General features: G+C 58.3%; 1 protein-coding gene across 2 annotated transcripts; it reads right to left on the bottom strand.

Annotated features, from left to right (window-relative positions):
• Positions 1 to 872: 872 nt before the first annotated feature.
• SEMA7A (semaphorin 7A (John Milton Hagen blood group)) lies at positions 873 to 24,016 on the bottom strand. 2 transcript variants are annotated; one of them, XM_037134535.2, is made up of 14 exons: positions 23,774 to 24,016; positions 10,396 to 10,547; positions 9,863 to 9,904; positions 9,412 to 9,504; positions 9,114 to 9,198; positions 8,855 to 8,965; positions 8,103 to 8,242; positions 7,333 to 7,517; positions 6,339 to 6,447; positions 6,057 to 6,255; positions 3,477 to 3,604; positions 3,118 to 3,272; positions 2,838 to 2,899; positions 873 to 2,515 (listed from the first exon to the last, which is right to left on the bottom strand). In XM_037134535.2, exons 1-14 carry the CDS (start codon positions 23,949 to 23,951, stop codon positions 2,154 to 2,156), a joined length of 2,001 nt encoding a protein of 666 aa, XP_036990430.2. In that variant the 5' UTR covers positions 23,952 to 24,016; the 3' UTR covers positions 873 to 2,153. The 2 variants fall into 2 exon arrangements, with proteins under 2 accessions (XP_036990430.2, XP_053512812.1); XM_053656837.1 differs by lacking the exon at positions 23,774 to 24,016 and adding an exon at positions 11,743 to 11,951.
• Positions 24,017 to 26,009: the final 1,993 nt, after the last annotated feature.

Genomic DNA, 26,009 nt, shown 5'->3' with positions numbered 1-26,009 from the left:
AAGGGGCAGGTGAAAAGGGAAAAGGGAGGGGAGAGAAGACTGGGGGAGGCCTCTGGAGGGCCCCTCTCAGAATCCTCCCACTCTCCCCACCCTTCATCCCTAGTCCCGCCCACCCGTACGGCTGGTCAGCCTCCAACTCCCTCCCCATCTCCCGCCCCGGGTTGAGGCTCCATCTCACACATCCTTCTGGGTCTGAAATCTATTTGCTTTATCTTTGAGGGAATTCGGGAGCTTCTAAGTCACACGTGCCACCCCAGCCCTGTCACTGCCCTGGGGCTGAACAGTCAAGCTCCAGGCAGCACACGAACCCTGCCCACTGTCCCTTCTGCACGCAGACCAACACCTGTCCCACCTGGTGGGCCGGCCCGGAGTGAGTGCTTTACCCCCACTCCGGCACCCCGTCAGCCCCCCCACCCCAGCCTCCTGAATACACACTTCTATCGCCACAGGTTTATCCCATGTTTGTAGCTCTTGTTTGATTAGCTTACCCTCCAGACCAGAGTCCCTGGAGGCAGGGAGGCCTGAGGCTGTTTCTAGCAAGGCCAGGCCTCCCAAGGAAGTGTGGGAGGTGGAGGCTGGGAAAGGGGAAGGCCGGCTCTAGTGGGGAGCAGAGCAGGTGGGCTGCCGCTGTCTGGGCTCCAGGACACAGGCTTGGCAGGGAGTGCGCTGCTCAGGAGCACTGGGGTCAGATCCTGTTCCTGCCTGTCTAGCTAGGAGCCCGCCTGAGGGCCCTCCGCTCCAAGCCTCTAAGAGGGCCAGTGAGAGGGTGTGCGATGCTCCCACAAGCGGGACATGCAGAGTCACATGCAGGAACCCTCACCCTCACCCTCACCCCGACCAGAATGGCTCTGAAGGGAAGCAACAGGCACAGGTAAATAAATAGCTTGTTTATTAGTCATATGTTATATCATTAAAGTGCATTGAAAAGAGATGCAGGGGCCAAAGCTGGAAGGCCACCGACCCCAGGCCCTGCCCCAGGCCGGCCAGACACACCAGAGAAGGCGCAGCTCTCTGCTGAAATCCGTGGACAGGGCTGGAGGGCTTGGCCTAGGCTGTCCCAACAGGAATTCACAGTTTAGCCTTGGTTATAACATGTCCTGAGCTGAAGGTGGGAGGTTGGGAGCATGGAAGAGCAGCCCCTGGGGAAGGGGGCTGAGGGGCGGGGGAGGGGCCCCCAACCCCCAACCCCCAATGCCAAGGGCAGAGTCCTAAAACCTCCCCCCTGAGAACTGGACTCCTTCTAAATGAATGTATGAACCTAGGTCTCAGTTTCCGCCTTCATTTTCCCGTCTCCCTCACCCCACCCCCTCCCATAACCAACAGGGGGGGCTTGGAAAATATCCCCCTCGGCCTGAGCTCCTGGGGCAGAGCCAGCTCATGCCGTCTTCTTGAACTCATGCCACGTCCCTGGACTCTCATCCCAGGCCCGAGAGCCTCAGACCGGGACTCCCCACGACCCATCCCTTCCCAGCCCCTCCCTTCCCCACCCTACCCCGAGTATGTAGTTTTGGTATTTTCATACAGATGCAGTCAGAAGTAGCTACACATGAAATATGCCTAACATAAAAATAGAGCTTTTTCCGTCCTCCTGTCCGGAAAGCAAACATCCTTCAATAAACATGCAAGGAGGCTTCCTTAGTAGGACCCAGGGCTGGTGAGGGGGCCAGAGGGCAGCCCTGGGCCTGCAGGAATACCAGCCACTCCCTGCAGGGGCAGGAGGGAGGGTGAGGGGGCGATTTGAATAGAGAGAGTCCAGAAGGACTCAGGCCTCAGAGTGAAGGTCCAGAAAGGGGATCCCAGCTCCCCTTTTCTAACCCCTCTCTGGCCCACAGGCTCTTGGGCCAGGAGCATCACTGCATTTATTCAAGTTCAAGAGGGAGTTTTTGAAGTCTACAGAAGATAAAGTCTTGGGCCATTGATGCCCCAGCTTCAGAGTTGGTACCTTCATCCATCAGCCCATGCCACCCACCTCACGCAGGCCCAGCAGCTGCCTGTGGCTGGCCATCTCCAGGCCTGGTGTCCCCTGTTGAGCTGTGCAGTGCCCCTGCAAGCTGTGGTGGGCAAGGAACTCCTAGCCACGTGGCTCTGGATGTGAGACTCTTCTAGTGCCCTGGGATTGCAGAAGCCTACAACACACCCAGCCCCGGGAGGTCCTAATGAACCAGCAGGCCAAGAGTGAGTGTTGGCAGGACCCCCAGCCAAAGAGAGGCCAGAAGGGCATGGGCGCGGCCCAGCAGGTGCTCAGCCTTGGCCTCGTCCTCAGACAGCAGCTGCCAGTGCTGGGTCTTGCGGAGGTAGGAGCCCTCCTGGGCCTCGCAGTAGTAGTGGCCATAGTGGCCATCGGTGAGGTTCTCGATGAACAGGATGCAGGTGGGGCTCTGGTGGCCGGGCTCGCAGCTCTGCTCCACCTTCTCACCGTGGCGCCACCAGTAGGTGGCATGGCGGGACTCTATGGGGCAGCTCAGGTAGTAGCGAGAGTTCCGGGCCAGGGAGACCTTCTGCAGCGGGACCTCATCTGGGGGGACGGGCAGGCAGCTGTGAGGAACAGCTGAGGGCTCCCAGGGCAGGCTGTGTCCTACCCCCCACCCCTGCCCCCAACCAGGCCTCCGAGGCCAAGGTTTCTAAATGAAGGCAAGGGAATGAGCTCCCAGGCTCCTTTCTCTCCCCGGCCTCCCTCACCCCACCCCTCTTACAACTACCCCACACCAAGGAGGCTCACTCCGCACGACTATCCGAGGCTCCCAGGAATAGACCATGTTCCCCTCAGACAGTGCAGTCGGGGCATGGCCATACCACCCTCATTAGACCGGGGCCCCGGGCAGGGCTAGATCAGGTACCTGGCTTTGGGTTGGGGCATTCTTTGTGTGGCTCAGATAGATTAGTAGACTGCAGCACTGCCCTGGAGGTGGAAAGACAGAGGCTAAGTGGACAGGAGGCCACAGATCTGGCCCTTCCCTGTCCTCACCCCCCAACCAGTATCCGCCACACTGTCCACCAAGAGAAGGGTCTTGCCAGAGTGGCCCAGCACCCAGCACTGACACGTCCTGCAACCTGTCCACACCACGTCCCCTCCTGCTTCTACCTTTTCCCAGGGACAAGGGATCCCGGCCAACATACCTTTGGGAGCTGTAGATGGAGACACAGTGGCCCTGGTGCCAGCCACAGTACGGGTCTCGGGCCATGAGGCAGCCATGGCAGCCCCCACCATAGATGTCACACAGGTCCAGGGGCACCTGGCTCACCTCCCACTGGGAGCTCACATACAGTTTCCGCTGAAAGGAGAGAGTAGGTCAGGCCAGGGCCCTCGGCCCCAACGCTGAGCTCTAAACCCCCAGGCCACAGCCGGCTGCCTGGCGGGCCCTAGGGCCCAGAAGCTCTGAATAGGAGATGTGAACTACATGCAAAGGAGCTCTGTCCTCAGCGGGGGCCGTTGCTGGGTAGCTTCACGCGATGGGGCTGGGCATGGGGAGGCTCACCCGGTCAGGGTCCAGTGACATGTCCTGGATGGCAGCCGCACGGCGGAAGGGCTGGATCTCCACGATGTTGAAGACCAGGTTGTGTTCCAAATCCCCTGTCTCTACCACTTTGTGAATGGTGCCCCTGTCTGTGGGTGGGAGGCAGAGGGTCAGTGGGCAGGCAGCCTCTCTCTAGGCAGGACCAATCAGGAAAGACATGGGTAGGGAGGTTCAGGAAGTGATGGTTCAGGCCAGGGCCACAGGACTAGGTGAGGACAGTGTGAGGGATATGAGAGTTAGAGGGAAGCACAGGAAGTTCCCAAGGCTGGCCCAGAGCTCCATGCGGCTCAGAGGAAGCTGGAAGGACAGGACCCGCAGTCCTGACACCCAATCACTGTGCCGAACCCACAGGCATCAGCGTTACCTCGTTCTTCCACACCCCTGTTCATGCGTATTATCTCCCCCACTTCCCAGGGGAGCCAACAGGGCTCAGAAAGCTGAGCAACTTCCTCACGGTCACACAACTGGTGACTGCAACCCGGAGGTGTCAGAACACTGTCCCCCGGCTTCTTCCACAACTCCCCTGCCTCCTGGACTCTCAGGGATGTTTTCTTTAAATGCACTTGTTGTTTTGGAGCCATTTCAGATTTATAGAAAAGTGCAAAGATGGCAGAGAAAGTTCCCATGTGCCACTTGCCACTTCCCCTACTGCTGCATCTTATATATATAACTGCAGCACGTGCACCACGGCGGAGCAGCACGGTACCACCAACTCAGCGACAGACTGGTTTTTTCCACTAAGTGTCCTTTGTCTGTTCCAGGATCCAATCCAGGACTCCATATAGCATTTAGTCTAAGGGGATTTTTAAATTTCTGTAAAATCTTAAATCTGAAAAGCACCTTAGATTCTACATTGGGATCCCCAAGGTCACGTACAAGACTGCCCGTCCCCGAGGGCCTGTTCCATCCATTCACACTGGTCAGGGTCTAATGGGCAACCTGACCCCTGGGTCCTCCCAATCCCACATCAGCCACTGTCCTAGTTTCTAGAATAGCCTACCTCCCTCTCCCTCCCTCCCAATTCCCCGGGGCATCACTTGCCCCAAAAAAACCAGTCAGATGATGAGATGGTCACCTGCCTAGGCTGTTCCCTTTCGTCCTGTTCCCCCTGCCGCAGGCTCTGGAATGTGGCCCAAAGCTTCCTTGGCCTGACGAGCTCGCAGCCCAGCTACCGTCCCTCACCTCCTTCCACAGCAGCCCAGTGACAGCCTCCCATAGCTCCTCCCAGCTGTGAGAGCCTTTGTTCTCTGCAGAGGGCTCAGAAAGCTTGATTTCTTATCTGGCCCCAGTTGTTTATGCTGCAGGCTCCTAAATGGCGTATCTCCAACGGCCCTCCAGGGGAACCGAGACAAGTGTCCTTGTCACTCAAGGGCGCTCACCTCCCAGGTCTGCAGGAAGGGAGCCCACAGTTCCCTTGGCCCAGTCCCAAGCCTTCTGTCCTGGCTCCTGTTCCCAGTTCCCTATCGTGTGACCTCTCCTCTCCTGCACCCCAGTGCCCTGCCGTGCCCTGCTATCCCCTGGCTGGCTGCAACAGCCAGGCCAGCCACTGCTGGAGCAGGGCAAGGACAAGGACCCATGAAGAAACCAGTTGCTGCGAGTCACCCTGTGGTGCAACCAAGACAAATGGAAGAGTAAAGAGGTGCAACCTTAGGACCCAGAAACCAGGCCTTGCTCTGTGGGAACCGATGAGGCCCCTGTGGCTCTGAGAAAACCCCAAGGTGAAGCAACAGCAGGAAGTCACATGGGAGGAGGGGTAGGTACCTGAGGCCTGGACTGTATGTTCCCAAAGGTGCTAGCACCTGCGTGAGACACTGCCCTTTCTGATGGCACCACTGCCCACCCAGTCTTGGAAAACCTGTGGCCTGCCTACGCTGATCTCCACATCCACTCCCAGGAGTCCCCTCTGCCCCCAGCTGGGACCAGGAAGCTACCGTAAACCCAGCTCAGGGCTGGCTCCTCCGTGGCCAGTGGCTTCCTGGAACGCAGGGACATCCAGAGCGTTCCGCCCAGCTTCTGGAGCCAGCGAGAAGCGGAGGTGCCCCTGCTGTCCTCTGCAAGACTGCGAAGGCTCTGCCGTCTGAAAATACTTCCTCATGTCTGACTAAATTCTTTGTATCCCACATTAAATGTTCCCTGTCGCCTGCCTAATCCCAAAGACAGGGAGAGGGTCCGATTTCCTCACTCTGCCTAACAAAGGCCCACAGAGGCCCGCAGTGACCAGGTCCTTCCTCCTGGCTGCTCACATCTCTTCCTCCCATCTTCGGAGTCTGAGATATCAGGCATTGCTGAGACGTGCCACATTTCTGCCTCTGAATCCTGGCACCTGCTCTTCTCCTGCCCCGGGATGCCTTTCTCCCTTCCCTCTGGGCAGCCCTCCTGCCTGATTCTTCTACGGCCACACACACTAACTCCCGACAGCTCTTAGTCACTCAGTTCTTCCTTCCAGGGCTGAAGACCCAACCATATGTTAACTACATTATTATTTCTACCTTTCACATCCATTTTCACAAGGCAGCCTGGGGGTCACAATTAGTCCCTCACCTGTAGTGAGGTAAAGCACGTGGAAGGCCTTCCCATGGCTGGCATGCATGCGGTGGACGACCACTTTCTGGTAGTGGTGCTTAGAGTGAAACAGCGGTGTCTTCAGAGGTCCCATGGGCTCCACTCTCTGCGCCACCTCAGGGTGACTGTCAGCCACCTGGAAGGTCTCTGTGGGTATTGGCTTCCGGTCTGGGAGGCACTGGACAAGGAGAGCAGACCCAGGTCAGTGGGCAGCCAGGAAGTGGAGGGGCACGCGGACATCGCTCACCGCTCACTGCTCACCTTGCCAGGCCGAGGGGTGGGAAGGCCTGTGTGGTAGCCCTTGAGTGAGGAAGTGCGGAAGACCCTGTCAATGTCGCCAAGGGAGTACACACAGACAGCTGAGTAGTTCCTGTGGGACACAGAGACCACCTCAGTGAGGGCCCGGCACCCCGACCTCCACTCGCCCAGGCCAGCCCAGCACCGCACAGGGCGCAGCCACGGCCTTCCGACCAAGCTGCCCGGCCTGCGCGCTCCAGTGAGGACAGGGACCACCCTGGGGGCCAAGCCCAGTGCCTAAGGGTTGTCAAACATCACTGAAAGCAGGAGGGAAGAAGGGAAGTTCAACCTGATTTCTGTCTGCTGCAACCTAAAACCCCAACCTGTCTCGGGATCACAGGGTGCAGAGGCCAGCCCCAGGGCAGAGGGATGCCCCGTGCGCATCCCCGTTGGGCAGATCTCCCGCCTCTCTGGGCACAGCTGCAGGCTGCTGATGCCCGGGGAGGCCAGACCCCACTCCCTCCGCAGCCGGCTGGGTTCACGCACGTGGGAGCCACAGAGCAGGGTCTGGGCTTCCCTACCCTGCCCTTCCACCCCCCACATGCAACACTTTTGCCTGCCTTGTTTTCAATCAATGCAAGTGATTAAGAGGTGTGAATTACCAGAGGCAGGCAGTGCCTGACAGGTGTGATAGCACCCAGCACCCCAAGAGGACTCAACAGCCTTTCCCGGCCGGAGCCCACTCTGAGCACAAAGCTGGTGGACACGCAGGCACGCCATGAGTGCACACACCGTGCACACGTGCACACCAGTGGGAACAGACTCAGAAACACAGTGGCACAGACATCTCCCTGCGCACTGACTGTGCCCCCACCCCAGTCCCAGCAGCAGCCCCGGCCCTTGGGCCAGGAGCCCCTGCTCATGCCACATGAGCCGCCCCTCAGCAGGGCCCAAGCCCTCCAATCCTTACTGGACACCTAACTAATGCCAGGCCAGACCCAGGACGAGGGTCACTCACCAGGGGTTGGAGAAAACGCCATAGACCCTAGTGTCCCTCCACTTGCCATTAGGGTCGGGGAGTAGGAAGACGTCCTGCAACCTGTTGAAGTTCTTGTTGGTAGCGGGGTCGCTGCACACCAGCATGGCCTTCAGGAAGGTGTTCCACTTGGAGACCGACAACGAACTCTCGCCGCCCTGGTCCCCCTGAAAGGGTGGAGGGGAAAGGAGGCCCCTCAGCACCCACTGAGCACCCAGCACTAGGAATGCCAGCCCCTGGGCTTCAGAGGAGGAAGGTAGGTTCTGAAGGGGTGGGGACTTGCCAGGGGACTGAGCTGAGGGGCCCCGTGACTCTGGCCCAGCAGTGAGCACCCACGGGATGAGGGTGCTGGGTCTGCCCCCACAGAGCAGATGGACTCAGACACGTTTGCCCACTCACACATGTACACGCACACAGGTGGCGTGCTTGCCTGTCCCAAACCTTCACACTGGTGAAATGCACACATGTAAACATACTTTTATCCTCATGCACACACTCATACGCATTCTCAGACAACTACACACTTGTGCTGGCGCACATGCACATGAGCCCAACCATCATTACCCACTCACAGATGCACGCGCACTCCCATGCACATCATTTACTCTCACAATCCCACACAAATAATCACTCACACAGTATACACACCCCTTCACACAAACATGCATGCACGCTTGCACACAGGTACTCATACACTCACTCACACCTATTCATGCACAGACATACTCTTGCCCACTCAGCCACCCACTCACCCTGCACAGCTGGGCCACCCGGGACACATTGAGAGGGGCCTCGGGATTCTTGTCGGGGTTGTCCTCACGGAAGAAGTAGTAGATTTTGTCATCGTAGGCCTGGTCTTGGTGCACGATGGTGGCCTTAATGAATTGCGGGTCTGCCAGGGACACATGCAAACTGGTGTCAGTCTGGGTCATCCTAACCCTTCACACACACCCCCAGTCTGCACAAACAAACCTGGAACGAATCCGACCTGGAATAAAACTCATAACTTCAGGCCCAACACCCCAAGGGGCCTGACCCTTCGCACCCCCTCCCCACACCTGTTTTGCCCTCCTCCTGCAAAGATGTCATCAGCCCAGGAGCAATGACATCATGCATGGGGACTGGGGAAGGTCCCTGGGGGCCTTTATGTCACTTCTGCCTAATTGGCAGAACCCTAATGAGGAGGGAATGGGTGTTGCCCCCACATGAGCTCAGCAGAGGGACACACTATGACTCCCCAGGCCCCCACTCTGGGTTTGGGGCATCCTCTGTTTTGTTGGTACCAGTGTGTGTTGGGTCAAACCAGCCTCTGCATGTTTGCCTCTGCATGCCCCAGGCCAACCTCTCGGCTCTAGCTGCTCGGTCCTGTCCCAAGTCCCGCTTTCCAGACTGACCTGTGGCCTCAGCAGCCCATGGGGAGCCCTCCCAGGGAACATCAGAATCCTGTCTGCTGCCCTGGGCATTCACACCCTGTCCATCCCAGCCCAGCAGGTGCCTGACTCACTCTGCATGACAGTGTCACTGGTGTACAGCTCAATCTCGCCCTGGATGCGGCGGAACCGAGGGATCTTCCCATTGTATTCTTGCTTCCGGATTGTAGAGTACACCTCATCTCCTGGGCATGATGGGAGGGGCAAAGGTAAGGGCAGACAGCTCCTGGCAGTCCCTCTCCTGGGCCTGGGCCACCAGACATGAGCTGACCACCCTCCCTACTCCCAGGGCAACAGCACTCTGGGGCCCCCCTGCTCTAGCCACAGCCCTACCATCAAACAGAACCAAGGCGTTCTCATCCGGGCTGAAGGGGGCATAGCCTCTCCTCTCACCAAGCGCCTCCACAGTGCCATTCACCTGGGGGAGACCAAGGGGGTCAGACAGCCTCATAATCCAATGACCACTGTCTCCCATGGGTGCCAGCTTCCTGGCCAGGACCCTCATTCTCCCAAGTATTCTGTACAGGGTGACAGCAGCCTTTGAGTCCTCCGTCACCTTCCCACCTTGGGGGACAGAAACCCACCCAGGCCGGGGTCAGCTGACCAGGCGTGTGGGCAGGGGCCTTCTCACCAGGTTCCAGCAGCTGGGGTGCCGGGCATTGGTTCCGCAGGCCAGCAGCCCCTCACCCTGCTTCTCCAGAAGTGTTATGTAGTTCTCACAGTCCTGCCCAGAAGAAGTGGAAGAAGAGAGGTGGGTTGGAGGTCCTGGCAGGCCTACAACCAGAACCCTTAGTCCTGGGGAAGACCGCATCGGAAGTCTGAGCATGGAGGCAGGCAGCCTTTAAGGAGAGTCCAGGGTGGGCGCAGCTGACTCCAGCCCCCCAAGAACAGAGGAAGGACACAGGGGCCTTGGAGAAGGAGTATGTCTCCCACTCAGACTGGGAATCCTAAGTAAGGGCTGCCTCTTTCCTCCCAGACTGGGGCTCCCGAGGCAGGGCCACACCTCCCTCAGATTCTTATGGACTCCCATCCCTCTTCCGGGGAGCCCCACCTCCCCTCTGCAGTTCTGCTCCTGCACTCACCTGCTTGTCCGGGCAGGATCCCTTCGTGGAGCCTATGTTCACCTTGGGGGGAAGGCAGGGAGCATGAGTCCACCCTGTCAGGGGTCAGGGGCCCTGGGTGCTTTCCATGTGCCCTCTGGACACGCTCATTCGATAGCGCATGTGAGCAACTAGGGCTCTGAGACAGTGAGTGACTCACCAAGACCACACAGGCTGCTGGGCCTGGTACCCAGGGGCCAGCCCAGAGATCTCAGAAGACGAGCGCCCGGGGTTCTGGAGCTCAGCATCCAGCCCAGGCTTGCCCCACCAGCGCAGCCCCCCAGGCTGGAAGGATGAGCTCTGGGCTTTCTCCAAACTGCCCAGTGCCCACACACACTTGGGCTACCTTTAGGCAGCCTCCCCCAGGGACCACCTATGGGATATAGTGGGGGGGGTGGACTGATTTAGGAAGAGATGCCAGTTCCCTCCCGCAAACTCCCTGAGGCCCCTCACCAAGGCCGGAAGAGAGATAAGGGGAGGAACTGCGGGAAAGGCAGTGCAGGCTCTGGGCTTACCGTGTGCACAGAGGCGTTCTTGCCCTCGGGAAAGTTGAAGAGATAGACTTTGCCACGTCCACCCACCCACACGGAATCGCTGCCTGGCTCGTGGAAAAGCACGGTGTGTGGCTCTGCTGAGCCAAAATCCACCTGGTCCTTCCCTGCGCGGCCTGAGGAGGAGGCAATTGGCAAAAACTTAAGGCTGGACCCTGGACGGGGAGGTCCTGTCCTCTATCTCAGGCACCCCGGCACCCACCTGGCAACAGGGGCTCAGGTCTAGGCTGTGGCAGTGCCAGGACTCGGAGCTTTGGGTACAGTGAGGGGTACGCTGGCAGGGCCTGGCAAGCAGAGGTCCTCACCCCAAAGCCATGGCCCCTACCCTACAACATGCAGACTCAGGGTGGGACCGATTTAGGGACCCCGGGGGAGAACAGGCTCCTCCTCCCCGCTCCCACACACACCCTCGGCTGTTCCTAACGGGCTGGGCTCCAGCAGGAGGAACCGGGACCTCCAGCCACGCTCTGTGAGGCTCCCTGCTGCTCAGGCAAGGCAAGCGGCCCTCTAAGCACCCGATTTAGAGTCCAGGTTCCCAGGAATCACTTTGTCCAGAACCCCATCCTCTCCTTCAGGAAGGCCTCTGCCGGTTTTCCTGGCCCACCCCAGCTCCTCAGTGAGTCAGTCAGCTAACACCAGGGCTGGAAAGGAGCCTACATGCCCACTCCCTCCCACTTCACAGATGGAAAAGCAGAGGTCCGGAGGGGCTCTACAGCACAAGGTTGCACGGACAGTAGCAGACAGTGAACGAGAGCCCAAGCTCCTGCCCGCAGCTCGAGCCTGGCCTGGCCCACTCGTGTTTCACAGAGGTGCCAGTTCGTCCCAGGGGTAAGTTCCACCCTCCCTCCCCAGCAACTCTAAGATGGGGGTCCTTCACAGAGGCCTGGACCTTTAAACAGAAGGGCTGACCCAGGAAATTTTGCCCAAAAAGGAAACTCTGCAGCCACTGCCTCCGGGGAGAAGATATCTCGTCTCCGGTGACAGTGCTGAGGTTGTCTCGGTTGCAGGACTAGATCCCAGAAATGGACAGCTCACATCTTCCCACCTCTAACCAGCCTGGGACCCACCCCCGCCCCACCCCCGGACCAGCCTGACCACTGTTTACTCAGCTGCGGCACACTCAGGGGCGGGCGGCTTAGCAGAGACACCCAAGGAGGACACGCTCCAGCCCAGACAGAAAAGAACTGCCACTTCCGGAGTCAGCCCCAAATCCCTCTTGCTGCCATTTGGGCCATTCCTACTGATTCTGCATTCAACAGGGCAAGGAAAGCGACACACCATGCAAACCCACTCTTCATTCTGTCTCCTTACCATACATCCCTGCATGGCCAAGTCACTCTGGAAATGGAGTCATAAACTCTTCACCTTGTCTGTGACCTGCCTTCCTGCAGAGATGGAAACCCCCTGGGGACATGCCAGCCCGAGGTCACACCAGGAGGCAGGACAGACTGGCCAGTCCATTACTGAGTACTGGTCCCCAGGAGCGTTTCGGGAGATGCCAGTACTGTGGGCCACAGAGAAGTGCTGAGCTAGTGAGATGAGCATCACAAACAGCCCCAGCAGCCTCACTGCATCCTGAGGCTCACTCCCCATCAGCCCCAGCTGTGCAGGGCAGGGGCCCAGTGCCCAGCTCTGTGCTGGGTGTTGGTGGGCACTGCTAGCCAAGGCTCAGGCCCCCAGGCTCCCCATCCTTCCCAGCTGGGGTACAATTAGAGTGCTGGGGTCAGCAACCCAAAGATACAAGGCCTCCCTGACTCAGCTCCCGCAGCTCCCCTTTCACCTATAGCCCACGGCCCAGCCAGAATCCAGGCAGTGAGCAGCCCCAGCTCCACTCCCACACTCCCAGCCAGCCAAAGGCCAGGAAAAGCTGTGTGTCTGCATCGGGAGATGTTGGGCTGGGCAGAAGCTCTGAAGCTCCCAAAGGCTAAAGGGGAGGGGCCCTACCCTCAGGCCACACCAGCCATCTCCACTAGTCACCTCTGCCAGCACCAGCAACAAGGCCACAGCCAAGGCGCAGCTCTGGTCCCTGGAAAGAAGCACCAGAGGGAGCCCTGATGGAGCCCTTGTCTGAGGGTCACAGCTCTGCCCTGGGAAGTCTAGTCTGATGGGAGAGGCAGTGGACAGGCCCTGGAGAGCAAGGTCTGAGGGGAAACCTACTCTGGAATGTGATGGCAGTCAGGCACACGAAAGCAAGCCTCCACTGCGCTCAAGCGAAACTGTCTGGGTGCAGCCCCTAGAGCTGCACATGAAGAATTTGAGGCCACAGAGGGCGGTGAGGGCTGCTGCGGCTGGTGCAGCGTGGGGGCACTGCAACACCATGGCCAGGACCGTCCTGCACAGAACTGCAAGCCTGAGCCCTGTGCCCCTTACATCCTGGCTCAGGCCCCTGGGATGAAGAGAAGGCAGAAGAACCAATAGGAGCCCAGGAGCACTGCCTCCTTTTACCCTCAGGCTCCCCACCTCGTGATGTGTATGGGGAGCGTGGCACAAGCCTGGCCCCAGGACCTGGACTTGGCCCATTCTCTACCGCAGCCCCAGCCCCGGCCCCGCTCCCACATAGCCCCAAACCCTCAAAGAGCCTGATTGTGCCAGGGAAGTGTCGGAGTGGCAGCAGCTCAATGAATACATGAAAGGAAGCTTTGTTCAGGTCCACGGGAGTGGGGGCTGGAGGGTGCAGGGGCAGGAGGGCTGCCTGGAAGTGAAGGCAGCACCAAGCCTTTGGACCAGGATCCATGGCCTCATGTCACCAACATGGGGCCACGGAGGGGTCAGCCTTCAAGGCTCTGCTGATGCAGAGCAAGGCAAGGGTTTGCCCCTAAAAACGCCCAGCCAGGGGAGCAAGTGCCACATCCCTAAACGTGTCCTTTTGCTTCCTTATGAATCCAAAGAGATGGGGGAGGCAAATTAAAGTCAGATGGGTCAGGAACAGGCAGAGAGAATTTCAGGCAGGGGAAACAGGCCAAGCAAAGGTGGGAGAGCTGACTGCATGGTGGCAGAGAGGCCTAAGCAGAGTTCAGGAAGATGGGTTAAGGCCGGGTGTGATGGAGGAGGTGCAGCGGGCCCCCGAGGATACACCGGCCCACTGCCTGCTGGTCTCCAGCGCTGCCCCTCCTCCCTAGGAGCCGGGCTAGTGTCCCCAAAGCCACCTTTCCTCTAGTACCGTCCCACCTCCTGACTCCCCTGCCTGCGCGGCCCCCGCCACTTCCCATCGGATGTCTAAAAGGAGCAAGTCTGGCACCTGGCACCGTGTCTCCCAGCTTCACTCCCCAGCCTGCTGCATTAGTGGCTGACTAAGTGGCAGCTAAAAGCTCCCAGAATAACCAGGAGCTCAGGTAGGGGAGGGGGCCAGGAAAATGTGGATGGGCATGGCCCCAGAGGCAGCTGGCTACAAGACCCCTCCCCCACCCCCATGTGATTCCAATCCTTACTCCTGGACCGAGGAACGGCACACTCAGGCTGCCCCAGGCCCGGCAGGACTCCGTGGCCTCTCTGAGCCCCCACCCTTTTCAGAGCATCAAGACTGGCAAGGCCCAGGCCCAGGCCCAGGCCCAGCCCCAGGTCCAGCCCCAGTGGAGATGAGGGTCAGGAAGACGGCTGCGTGTGGGAAGCAGCCTCCCCCAGTCACAGCCCCCGAGTTGGGTTGTCCTGGAGCTCTGACCCTGTTGGAACCGATCGGAGCTGATTCCTCATGCTCCCCACCCTCCCACCACTGCCCCAGTGGCCAACTGGCCCCGCTCAGTCTAGACTTCTGTAGGGTGGGCTCTCCCAAAGCAGGCCTGCCGGGTGGAATCCCACCCCTTCTCTCACGCACTCTGGGCGCTGTCTCCATGTGGCCTGTGCTGTCCCCATGTCCTCGCTGCTGGGGAAAGAGGGCAGCCCAAAGGGAGGGTGAGGTGGGAGCTGGAATGAGGGTGGATGTTGTCCCTGAAGGAAACAACAGGGGACAGTGCCCACAATCTGGTCTGGGCAGGGACAGCCCTTCAACCTGATCTGCTGACCCAACAGGCTTTGAATGCTAAACCTCAAGGAGTCCTTAAAGTCAGCATGGAGTGGCAGGAATTCGGACACCCAGAGAGTCAGACTAGCCTTCAGCTGGGAACACAGCCTCACCCACCTCAGACCCCTGCCTACCATACAGCTGGCAGAGGGCAGAGGAAGGCTCACGCGGAGCCCAATCATTAGCCTGCACCGCTTCATCCTTTGCGTCACCCCACTGGTTAAAGTGGAAGAAAAGGATCTGGACAGACATTGAGCTGAGGGTGCAGAGGCCAAAGAGGCTGTGTCACTGGCCCAAGGCACATGGCAAAGAAGGGAGGGGCAGAGATGGGCCACAGCTCAAGGGTTCTGGTACTCAGCACCCAGCTCCAGCCCCCTGGGATGACACCCTGGACTTAACTTGGGAGCCTCTGAGTTTGCAAAAAGCTATCTATCACCTTCTCCCCACTTCTCCAAGTCACCTCCTTCTCTCCACCCTTCCCCATCCCACTAGGTAAGAAGACATTGACCTGATAATTGACAGAAGTCACCTACATAGCTACCTTCCAGGTAGGGCGCTGACCTCCAGGGCTCTTTAGCAACCAAAGCCTTGCACTCTGAGGAGTGACTAAAGGTGGAACATGGTGCTGCATCAGAGCAGTAGAGGGAAACATTTGCACTTGGATGGATGGAGGCAAAGGGACAAATGTTTTATTGATTTTGTCTCTGCTGATGTGGCCGGGGATGAAGGTGTGAGCAACCACTCCTGATCACCAGAAGCCCAGTTTCCAGAAAGGCACTGGCTCGTGCTAAGGAGGGCCTACGACTGTTGTTCCAGTGCTGGTGACATCCACATTAGATAGGGCAGAGTTCCAGAGAGCTGCCCGGCAGGGGCGGGGCCATGTGCCAGGCAGGTGGCAGGCCCTTGATATGGCACTTGCTCGTGGGCAGTGGGAGCTCTGCCTCTCTTTATCAGCCAGGGAACAGAGGGGTGCATCTTCCTGCCCCTAACGTCAGCCGTGGGTGGGAGGGGAGGACATCTCATGTGTGGGCTCAGTGCTGGTTCCAAGAAGCCTTGAGCTCCTTTGGCAGCCAGGCAGGCAACTGATTGACTGTGACCGTGACCAGGGGCTGGGCCTTCCTGATCTCAGTTTCTGATCCATTTTCCTCCTCTATGAACAGAAAGGACTAGTACTTGCTAAGGTATAAGGATTTTTTTTGTTTTGTTTTTAAAAGATTTTATTTATTTTTAGAGAGAGGGGAAAGGAGGGAGAAAGAGTGGGAGAGAAACGTCAATGTACAAAAGACACAGCGATTGGTTGCCTCTCGCATGCTCCCAACTGGGTACTTGGCCCGCAACACAGGCATGTGCCCTGACTGGTAACTGAACCAGCAAGTTTTCGGTCCACAGGCCTGTACTCAGTCTACTGGGCCACACCAGCCAGAGCTAAGGTCTAGGTTTTATTAGCCACCATTGATCTTGGAATAAATCACAAAACAATCAGGGTTGAGTTCATGGGGCATTTTTGGAAAGTGCGTGATTCTGAGTGCTGGCCCAGTCAAGGACAGCTTTCTGGAAGTAGAGGCAGCAGAAGAAGCCACATCCTTACCTGCCTTCACTGACTAGTCCACTGAACCTCCCAACCACCCTGCAAAGAAGGAAGACAAGAGTCTGCAACCCTGTTTTATGGACAAAAAACTAAGGCTCTTCCAAGGCAGCTCTGAGCTACCGTGCTCAAAGGACCAGAAGGCTTGGTTGGTGAGGAGACCAGTTGGGGCAAAGACTTGGAGGAAAGGGGCAGCTGAAAAGCAAACTGTGGGGGAGCTGAGCTGAGCCAGATTCAGAGGCTCACGGGGGGAAGGCTGGCACTGAGACCCAGGTGCGGCAGAGAGGGTGTGCCAGGCCCAGGGAAGGCAGGAAGCCCAGGATGAACACCACGTCCTATCCACCTTCCACCTGTTCTTCGGCCCAGTAAGTTCTAAAAGCCCCAGAGAGAAGCTAAGGTCAGCTGGTGGTTCCTTCAAGGGAAACAATGAACAGAAATGCAGGGCCTGTCCTTGGGCCCAGAGCCAGGGCAGGGGTGGCAGAGAGGGCAGGAGACGGTTGGTGGAGGGAGGAAGGGAGGCAGGACGGGAAGACAGTTGAAAACAGAAGGTTCCCCAGCTCGGCCTTGGCCCGGGCCAGCAGCGGGTGGGTGGGGGAAGCAGTGCCAGGGCAGCCAGGTAGGGAGAGCTGGCCGGGGCTGGGCTGCCGGGGCTGCTGGGCTGCATCAGAAACCAGAGGTGCCAGAGGAGGAGGAGGATGGCAGCGATGACAATGACACCCCTACCGACAACCTAACCGTTCCACAGCACCCACTAATACATGTCGGCCACTGTTCTGATTGTTGGATATATTCATTTACTTAGTAATCACTGAACTCTTATGAGGTGGGTTCTCTTATCATCCCTATTTTACAGATGAGAGCAGTGAAACACAGAGAAGTTGAGTAACTTGCCCAAGATCACACAGCTGTAAGTGGTGGAGAGGACGCTGACGCTCAGGCAGGCTGACTCTGGAATCTGTGCTTATAGCCCTGTGCTCAGTAGATGAGCCCTTGGAAGCTTTCAGGTCAGCCCTTCCCATACAAATGAGGAGATTAAGGCCCAGAGAGGGCGCAGCCTGGTCAGAGGCCTCTTGGCCAATAAAACCTTGAGCTCTATCCCCAACACCCTAAGGAGAGTGTGTTTAAGTGAGCGTGGGCATGCAGGCTGGTGGGGGGCATGTGGGCGGATCTGGGGGCGCAGCACAGGACTGTGTGCTGACCAGCATGACTAATCAGAAGGTAAGTCTTCTGAGATCTCGGCCCAGAAATAGAAGGCACCCGGTGTTCTGTTCTTGGGTGGACCCCAGCGAAGGGCAGGGTATACTTACAAACCCTTCTTTAACACACACCCAGCAAGCTTCCCACCAGACAGCACGGGCTAAAAACACTCTCCTCTTGGGTGTGGAGAGAGCCCTCATACGCAGTTGAGGAATGCAATTTGCTGCATCCACTGTGGAAAACAGCATGGAGGTTTCTCAAAAAATTAAAAGTAGAACTACCTTATAACCCAGAGATTCCACCTCTCAGTATTTATCCAAAGAAATCCAAATCACTAATTTGGAAAGACATCTGCACCTCTATGTTCACTGCAGCATTATTTCCAACAGCCAAGACATGTGAACCCCCGAAGTGCTCCTGGATGGGCGACTCAATAAAGCTGTGGTACACACACACAGTGGGATGTTACTTGGCCATAAAAAAGAATGGAATCTTACCATTTGCCACAACATAGACGGACGTAGAGGGTACTATGCTAAGTGAAGTACTGAGTCAGAGCCCTGGCCAGGTGGTAGCTCAGTTGATTAGGACACTATCTCAATAACCCAAGACAGACAAGTGGAGGGAGGCCAAGAGCGGAGGCCAGGACTTCTGCAGGGTAGGTTCCAGCAGAAGACAGGGCCCTGATCCCACCTCACTGCATAACCTTGGCAAATCCCTGCCATCCCCAGGCCAAGCCAAGGCTACGGCTGGGCAAGTGAGGGCAGGGGAGACAGTAGGGAGGACCAGGACTTGGGTCAGAGACATCTTAGAATAGGTCCCCAGGCCACTAACAGGGTGCTGAGCTTATCATGTTGACCTTCCTTTGTCAACTCAGCCCCAGAAAACAAACAACATGAGCAGAAAAGCTCTCTGCACTGCACTCTGCCCCACTCCACGCCCCAGCGCCAGCCCCAGCTCCGTTCTTCCCCGCCCACCGCCCAGGAAGTCTTCCCCAGTTGTCCCACTGCACCCTGACCTTTCCCACTCTAGCCCGCCATCACAGTCCTTGGCTGTATCTGTGGGTCCTTCCTGACCTCCCCAGGTGCCCTCCTTTGACCGGCAGCAGGCCTCGCTCTCTGGGCACCTGGGTGCTCCGAAGAAGCAGACCCAGGCCTCGCCTCCCCTCTCTCTGAGAAGGGATGAACACAGACCTAGGCCTGAAGGCAGGGGCTGGCTTCACTGCATAATGGGGGCTGGCACGGAGCCCCTGACTGGAAGCAGGGGCTGCAGGAGGCACACAGGATCGGCCTGATCCCAGGCTGCTGTGAAGGTTAAACCCAGATTAGCCCAAGCCGAGACACAGATTGACCTGGCCCTGAGACCCCGGCGGCCCAGATGCCCGGAGGAAAAGCCAGAAGAGGGGCACTGAGCTGGCCCAAATCTAAGATTCTGAGGGGAGGAAGGTCATGGCCTGTGGGGCTCCTGGGAGCAGACAGTGCCAGGGCAGGAAGAGCCTGAGCCATCCGAGGAATAAAGGGACTCAGGGAACCCCAAGCCTGGGGACAGAGCTTGACGGCAGACAGACAAATGGACAAAGGCCGAGAGCTGAGCCAGGGGTAGGCTCCAGCAGAAGACACAGTCCTGGTCCCAGCTGTGCCTGTCTCACTGGGTGACCCTGGGCAATTCCCTGTCATCTCTGTCCTGCATTTCTGCATCTGTGGAACTTGTGGTTGGCTCAGCTGATCTGACGCTGGCTTTTTTTTTCTGATGTCCGGAACTCTACCCCATCAGGTTGTGTGGGTTGAATCTATCCAAGAAGGCTCCTTGGAGGAAATGAGATAGCAATGGCGGAGAGGAGAAGGAGGAGGAGGAGGATGAATAGGGTGCAGCGAGACAGGACAGGTAGGGCAATGGCTCTCGTAGGGAGCTGAGCAGTGGGGAGAGAAGAAGTACAGGAGAGAAGGCATTAGTGGGGCCGGGCTACCCTGCAGGACTGGGGAAAGTGCAGCTCCGTCTCTGTGTCCTAGGAGAAACTCTCAACACGGTGACACAGAGGGACAGAAGGGCCTCACAGAGGCCAGGGCGCAGTCCTGACCACACAGCAGGGCCCGGGCCATGGCTGGGGAAATAAAGGGCTGGGAGGCTGACTGGAGGGGGAGAACCACCTCTACGCCGGTACCAGAGGGGCCGGGATGGGATGGATCTCCTGGTCCCTCATGGCCCAGGCTGACTGGGGAAGGGGAAGGCCCATTGTGGGAAGGCCAATAAGGGGCCACAGTCCTCCATGCTCTAAGAGGACCCCTTCTCCCCCACACAGAGAGACAGAAGGCTTATGGGACAGCCAGGCTCTGCCAAAAAAGGAAATCAAAAGAAGAACTTTCCGGCCCCAGAACTGCCAACCAAAGCAGGGGAAGTGTGGTCAGTCTCTTGTGACACATCTAGACAGCCCTGGAGTGGCCAAAATAGTGACATAGGGATGGGGGCGGAAGACAGGACGTCAGCGGGGACCATAGCTGTCAACAGAAGGGCCACCACCTTCCCTGGGCTGAGCCTCTACTTCCCACCTGAACATGAAGGGCTCCGGCCCTCCTCAAAAAAAGGGTTCCCAGCTCTCCCTGCTTCTCCCAGGGAGAAGCCAGGGAGTGATCTACTCCTGCTAAAGAGGTGAAGGCTCCTGAAGGGGCAGCGGCCAGAGGAAGGGCATCTGCACCCCCACCCCCTCCCCTCGACAAGCAGAGCCAGGGGGCTGCTGGAGGAGCTCCCTCCCTCCCAGGGAAAGTCTCTGTGAGGGACAGGCCTCTACTGGAGAGTCCCCACAGTCAGGAGTCAGGGGGAACTGGTCTTCCAGGCCCCTGGCCCAACTCCCCATCAGGAAGCTGTGACACCGGGCGGCCTTCCCTGACAGCCATGGTCCTTCCTCCCCACCGCTGGGCTGGTGTGGAAGGTAAGGCGGCGGAGCTCAGACTTCCCTCCTGCAAGACACCTTTCTAGAAACCTGAGGTCAAGGCTGACTCGATGTCCCCCCCTCACTGCCCCCTCTGCCACATTTCATGGCAACTGCAAGTTGACCTGCCTGTTCCCCATCTACACTGAGAAGTCTATGAACGGGTCCCATTTCTCATTCCTGGGTCCCCGAGAACAGCCCCTGGACCAGCACAGGCTGGCCCCGGCAAATGTAGAATGTCAAAAATGCTGAAATACTATGTCTGCCCTTCAGGACAAAAACCAATGAGACACTTCCTCCATTCTTTGGCTCATGAGAAAAAAAGATAGAAAAGAACATGAAACTCAAGGATTTACCCTCACTTTTCAGGTTTTCATTTCTCCATCGCTAAGATTTGAACAGACCGCCAAACCCTCTGCCCATCTCAAAGAGGCAAGAATCCCAGAGGGGCCACAGAGCTGGGCAAGAAGCTCCTAAGGTATCACAGGGAATCTCTCTCATCTCTCCCAGCCTAGGACTCCGCCTCTCTCCTCCTGGGAACTGCCCCCACCCAGTTCTTCAGGGGACTTACCCTGAAGGTGAGAAGAACACATCTTAAATCCCCAAGGAAATCAGGATTTCCACTGGAAATGCTGATGCTTGGGGAGCCCCAGCTGTGACTTCACCCCCTGGAGGAGGTCACACAAACCCCTGCCCTGGGGACTAGCCCCATAATAGCTCCCCCAGCAGCCTCCAAGTCAACAACAACATCCTGTTGTTCAACCGGACAAGGGAGAGGCAGAACCAGCCGGGCAGGTGCAGACTGAAGACTGAGCTGTTCCTCCTTGGCAACAGGCTGGCTGGTCTCTGACCTTGGGGGCCAGGACCTTCCACGCTTCTCCATCTCCTCCAGCCGGGGTGGAAGGGGAAAGGGGTGCAGAGCTTCCTCAGGCACGCCAGTCTCCTGCCTCAACTGCAGCACACCCCTCTTCAGCCCCTTCTTGCAGGGAGGTCAGGCCCAAACAGTCCTATGTTTGAGTGGCCCAAGTGTCAGTGACAGCCCTCAGGGAACAACCTCCAGAGCCCTTCCTGCTCTGGTGAACTCTGAGGGCGTGGAGGTCAAGGGCACCCAGCAGGTTAGTGCCAGCACATCTCTCTCTGCCCAGAGCTGCTGAGCAGGGACTCCACATGCTGGAGGTCTCTCGATAAAATAAAACTTAAAAAATGAATAAGTAAATAACTAAATAAATGTGTGTGTATATACATATATGTACACACACACACACACACACACGCTGGAGGTCCCAACCTCCCCAGACAAGTGCAGGCCGGGATCCTCCCAGAACCCCCTGACCTAATCTTTCCCTGAGGTGAAGTGGTCCAAGAAGCAGAAAATAAATGACAAAGAAGAACCACCCCCACACCTATTCCAGTCCCCATATCTGTCTTGACTTAAAGCTAAAACCCCAACCTATGCCTCATAGAGGAGTGGCTCCAGAACCACCATTATCCTTGATCTGGTTGCTCTGCAAAGCTACCCCCAGCCCCCCAGCCCCCCAGCCCCCCAGCCCCCCAACCACTGGTACATAGGAAGGAGGCCCATTCTACTGTAAGGCCAGGAGGGTTCTCCTCTCATCCCACTCCTGGGTTCCCCTGCCCAAGCCCATTCCTGGCCACGTGTCACCCCAGAGGAAAGAGAAGGCAGCTGTCAGCCAGGCATACCATCGCCAGCTGGTGGTCCTGGGGGACAGGCGGATGGCAGCGTCTGTCTGGCCAGTGGGGCGCCTGGCACTGATGAAGAAGACCACAGGCTGCCCTGGGACAGCAGAGGCCGTTACTGCACTGCCAGGCAGAGGGCACAGCCCATGTGGCTATTGCAGTGAGTGAACTGCATGCAGGGGAAAGAGGTGGAGCTGCACTGGGAGACTTGGAAAGTGGGCAAAAGAACACAAAGCACCTTCAAACAGCCTCAGGGCAGAGAGACTAAGTGTTGAGGAAGCGCATAGTAAGTGCTAAGAAAGGGGAGAGGTCTTGGGAAGACTTGGGGGTGGGGGCAAGCAGTGCCAAATGCAAGGGGTTTGGTGCAGGGGAGATTCGAGGACACTCAGATATGGTCCTTTGGCCCCCTTCAGAGGGCCCACGTGCTGGGCTGTCCAGGGCAGCCAAGGGGTCTGCTGCAAGGCAAAGATTCTGGGAAGGCAGAGGAAGCCTAGGACGGGGTGTCCTCCCTGAGGAGACGGCCAACCAAATGTCCAGCTGCCCTGCTGCACTCCCACCTGGAATACCTCAGGCTGAATAACAAAGAGTTAGCCCCCCAGTCTGTCCTTCGTGGCTAAAGAGTTGCCTAAATCCTTTCCCCCTCCCTAACCCAGTGGTAGCACAGGTTCTGTGCCAGATCAGAGGCAGCCTCTGCACTGTGAGCTCACAGGTACCCAGTGACCTTGGGCAAGTCACAATCTCTCTGCTGCAGCTGCAGTTCGGGCCACTGGTTTTGTGTGACTTCCCGCACCCCCCACCCCCCTTCTCTGCTAAGAATACCTGCCCCAGATAATGCTCAGGCCCTGGCAATCCCTGCAAACCGCCTCAGGCATCAAAGGGCCCAGGCAGGTCCAGACCCGCAGGTCCCCCCAGCCCCCACCCTGAGTCCACCACCACCACAGGGACCCGCAGATCCGTCTAATTTGGGGACAGAACCCACTGTCCTGGGGGCCGGAAGCATTTACGGGCAATGCAGGGGAGGGGAGCTCAGTCCCTCAGGGCATAAAGCCTCAAACCCCACCTAGACGGCTTTCAGGCCCATTGTGTATGGGCTTCAACTTCAGTCACCCCTGAGGGAGACTCTCTGGTCCTTCAGGCTCACATATCTACCGCAACCTCAAAGCTGCACCCCCGCCCCAGATCCGCCACCTGGGGGGTTCCAACGGCCGCGCCCCGCCCAACAGGCAGTGCCCCCCACGCTGGCACCTATTCCTGCTGACAACTGCCACGTGCGGACGTGGTGGGGTTGGGGGGGGAGCGGCAGGTGCAAGTGCCGGCATTGCAGAGGTAGCGCCCAGGTGCCCCAAGCTTCCGCACCCTACCGAGTCCCAGCTCACCACAGGGTGCCCACCCTTTACCAGCTGTGCTCTGGGCCGGGACGGGGCGGGGGCAGGCAGCAGGGTCTTTGTTCCCACAGCCGGAGCGCAGCAGCGGCAGCAAGGGGTCCCCACCTCCCCCCGCCCCCCACTCTGGCCCAGCCCAGCCCCGTGCCATAGAGGAGCCCAGTCCGCAGCTCAGGAAAGGGGACGTGGGTGGAGGTCTCAGCGGGAGAAAGGGTCTTGACCAGTGGCCCAGCACTGGAGGACGAAGAGCTCCTCTGGGGGGAGAGAGGGGCCCGCTCCCTCCCCCTGTGCCCCGGCACTGCGGCTCCCAGTTGTGGGCGCACTAGCAGCGACTTAGCCGGGGCTCCAGCAGCCCCCCACCCCCCGCCAGCTCCCCGCAGCTCTCCTGCCACTCCAGTGTGTCAGCACGCACACGCACACTCACACTCACACTCACCCAGACCTGCACGCTCCCCGCCAGGACAGCCCGGGACCGCAGCGCGCAGACACAGCCGGTGCCACACACTCTGCACCCAACCCGCGGACCCGCGCTCTGCCCTCTGCGGGGCGCCACCCACCTTTCCACACAGCAGAGACTCGGGGTCCGCTCCTCGGGTGGCCGTGGGTGTCGGCGGCCGCCCAGAGCAGCAGCAGTAGCAGCAGCCGCAGCAGCGGGAACCGGGGCCGAGGCGGCCGGCCGGGGACGCGGGAGGGCAGGACGCCGAGGGCGGTGCATCCGGGCAGAGGCGGTGTCATCCCGCGGTCCCGGAACGAGGACGGCGAGCAGAGCTGCCCAGACTGAGCCAGCACCAGAGCACAGGCTGATACCAGCAAGAGGCGGAGTCAAACGCATGACCCCACCCCGCCCCTCCCCCGCCCCTCTCAGCCTCTCTTGCCTCCGGGCTACCCCAGGGGGGCGCAGCGCCCACTGCTCCGGGAACCTTCGCCACCTGCTCCCGGCCACTTCCAAGGGAGAACCCCGGTGGACCCGGGCAAGACAGACTTGCGGTCCTCTCTGACCCGCGGTAGTCCCTGTCCCCTCTCAGGGCCTCGCATCCACTGCCCCCAGCCCGTGAAAGAAGGGTGAAAGTGTTGGCCTGGAAGTCGGACAGGACCTCTCGGGGGCACACAGGTCTACGTGTGTACGCCAGGTACCTCGCCAATGGCCGGCTCAGTGGTTCGGACCTTGAAGGCTGTGGTTCTCCAGGGTAGGCTGGCCTGAGTGCACAGGGCTCCCTCTGAGCTCACAGCTTCTTCCTAAGGTGGGTGAGTGGCAGAGCTGCGATGAACTGTGGGGGAGCACTCAGCGCCCCATCATTGCTCTGCTGTGAGAAGGTGCAATTTTCATCTTGGCGGGGCTCCCGCCCCTCCCTTTTTCTCTCTTCTCCCCCTTCCCCAGCCAGCAGCCTTCTGGGCTGCCTCCCTGCAGCCAGCTGGTGTGCTCAGAAAATCCAAACTCATTTCCATGTGAGTGCAGGGGGGTGTACTTAAGAAGGCCCCTTACCCAAGCACAAAGAGGGGGCATCCTTCATGCTTAGGACTAACTGTGAGGAAGGAGAGTCAGACAAACTCCAGGGGATCTCTGCTCACCAGCTACCTAGGGCTGGGCCACTTAAGGCAGCCTGACAACCCAGTGGTGATTCCCTGCAGGGTCCAGGCTCAGTCCCTGTACAGTCACCTATGCAGACAGCTCGCCCATGAGTTGTGCCCAGAGTGGGGCAGACCCTCCACCTTGGCTTGTGCCTGAGGGAGCCAGGGATGGGAAATCCACTTATCCAGTGCTTAGGAGATGTCTCTCCTCAGGTGGACTGCACTGAGAAGAGACGCGGACAGTAGGCAGCAGCGGTCCACGTGAGCCTCCAGGACTCACACACCTAGCTGAACCTGATTCACACACTGTGGATACCAGCTACACAGTGAGCAGGCTGCCCTGGCCCTAACTACAGCCCCAACAGTCTGTCCTGCTCTACAGCCAGAAATGTATTGTTACCAGGAAGTTTTGCTTTACCATTCCAAATTTTGTTTCCAGCTATCCCCTCCATCTTCCCTAAGAGCCCCAAGATACCCCAACAGGCCAAAAGGTGAAACCAAGATGCCTCCAGAGACAGTGCAGGGCTAGGTTCCTGGTGGACTACTCAGGGCCAATAACTTTATAATGCCCAGAGGCACACTGCCCTGGGGGGGGGGGCGGCTATGGACCATCCGAGAGCCCCTCCCCTGCTGTAACCACACCTGTGGCCCCAAGGTCAGCAGCATGTCCTGGCCCAGGCTGGCCTCCAAGACTCACACTCGATTTCCAGCCCAGGGCCTCCTCGGCTGTGCTGTTTGACCCTCAGTGTCTGCCTCCTCTGCAAAGGCAAGCAAATTAAGAAATTGCTTGTCCCTGCTTCTAAGAACTGAGAATTTAGAATCAATGGCAACACTGCCCATGTGCACAGCAATTCACAACACAAAAGCCACTTCCCCCTCTATTCTCCCCTCAGTGAGAGAGCATAAGCCCACATTTAAAGAAGGAAACAGAGACACAGAGGGTGAGGGGCCTGCTCAAGGTCGGCCAGCGGAGCCACGAGGGAAACCCAGGCGTTCTGACTGCAATGGCAATAGCTAACACCGAGGTCACTATATTCTGTGCATGTTTCTTAGCCTCACTTTATTTCATCTTCCCAATCACATGAGATACGTGCTAATATTTGGCTCCTTTAACAGACGGGGAAATCAAGGAACAGAGGAGATATGGGATATCCCCAAGGTCACAGTTAAAGAAAGGCTGGGATTAAAGCTCAGGCAATCTCTCTGGGGCCTACCCCCTTATAT

The sequence above is a fragment of the Artibeus jamaicensis genome, unplaced genomic scaffold (genome assembly GCF_021234435.1).
Source record: "Artibeus jamaicensis isolate MK-2021 breed Jamaican fruit bat unplaced genomic scaffold, CSHL_Jam_final scaffold_286, whole genome shotgun sequence".
Classification (NCBI taxonomy): Eukaryota; Metazoa; Chordata; class Mammalia; order Chiroptera; family Phyllostomidae; genus Artibeus; species Artibeus jamaicensis.
The sequence above is the reverse complement of the archived record's forward strand: the minus strand, read 5'-3'. Positions and strand labels throughout refer to the sequence as shown.

Excerpts from the sequence above, each read along its gene's own strand:
- SEMA7A (XM_037134535.2), bottom strand. The coding sequence starts at position 23,951 with ATGACACCGCCTCTGCCCGGATGCACCGCCCTCGGCGTCCTGCCCTCC. Across the intron at positions 10,548-23,773 it reads AGTCTCTGCTGTGTGGAAAG|GCCGCGCAGGGAAGGACCAG; the intron begins GTGGGTGGCGCC and ends CCTCCTCCTCAG. Across the intron at positions 2,900-3,117 it reads TCCATCTACAGCTCCCAAAG|GGCAGTGCTGCAGTCTACTA; the intron begins GTATGTTGGCCG and ends TTCCACCTCCAG.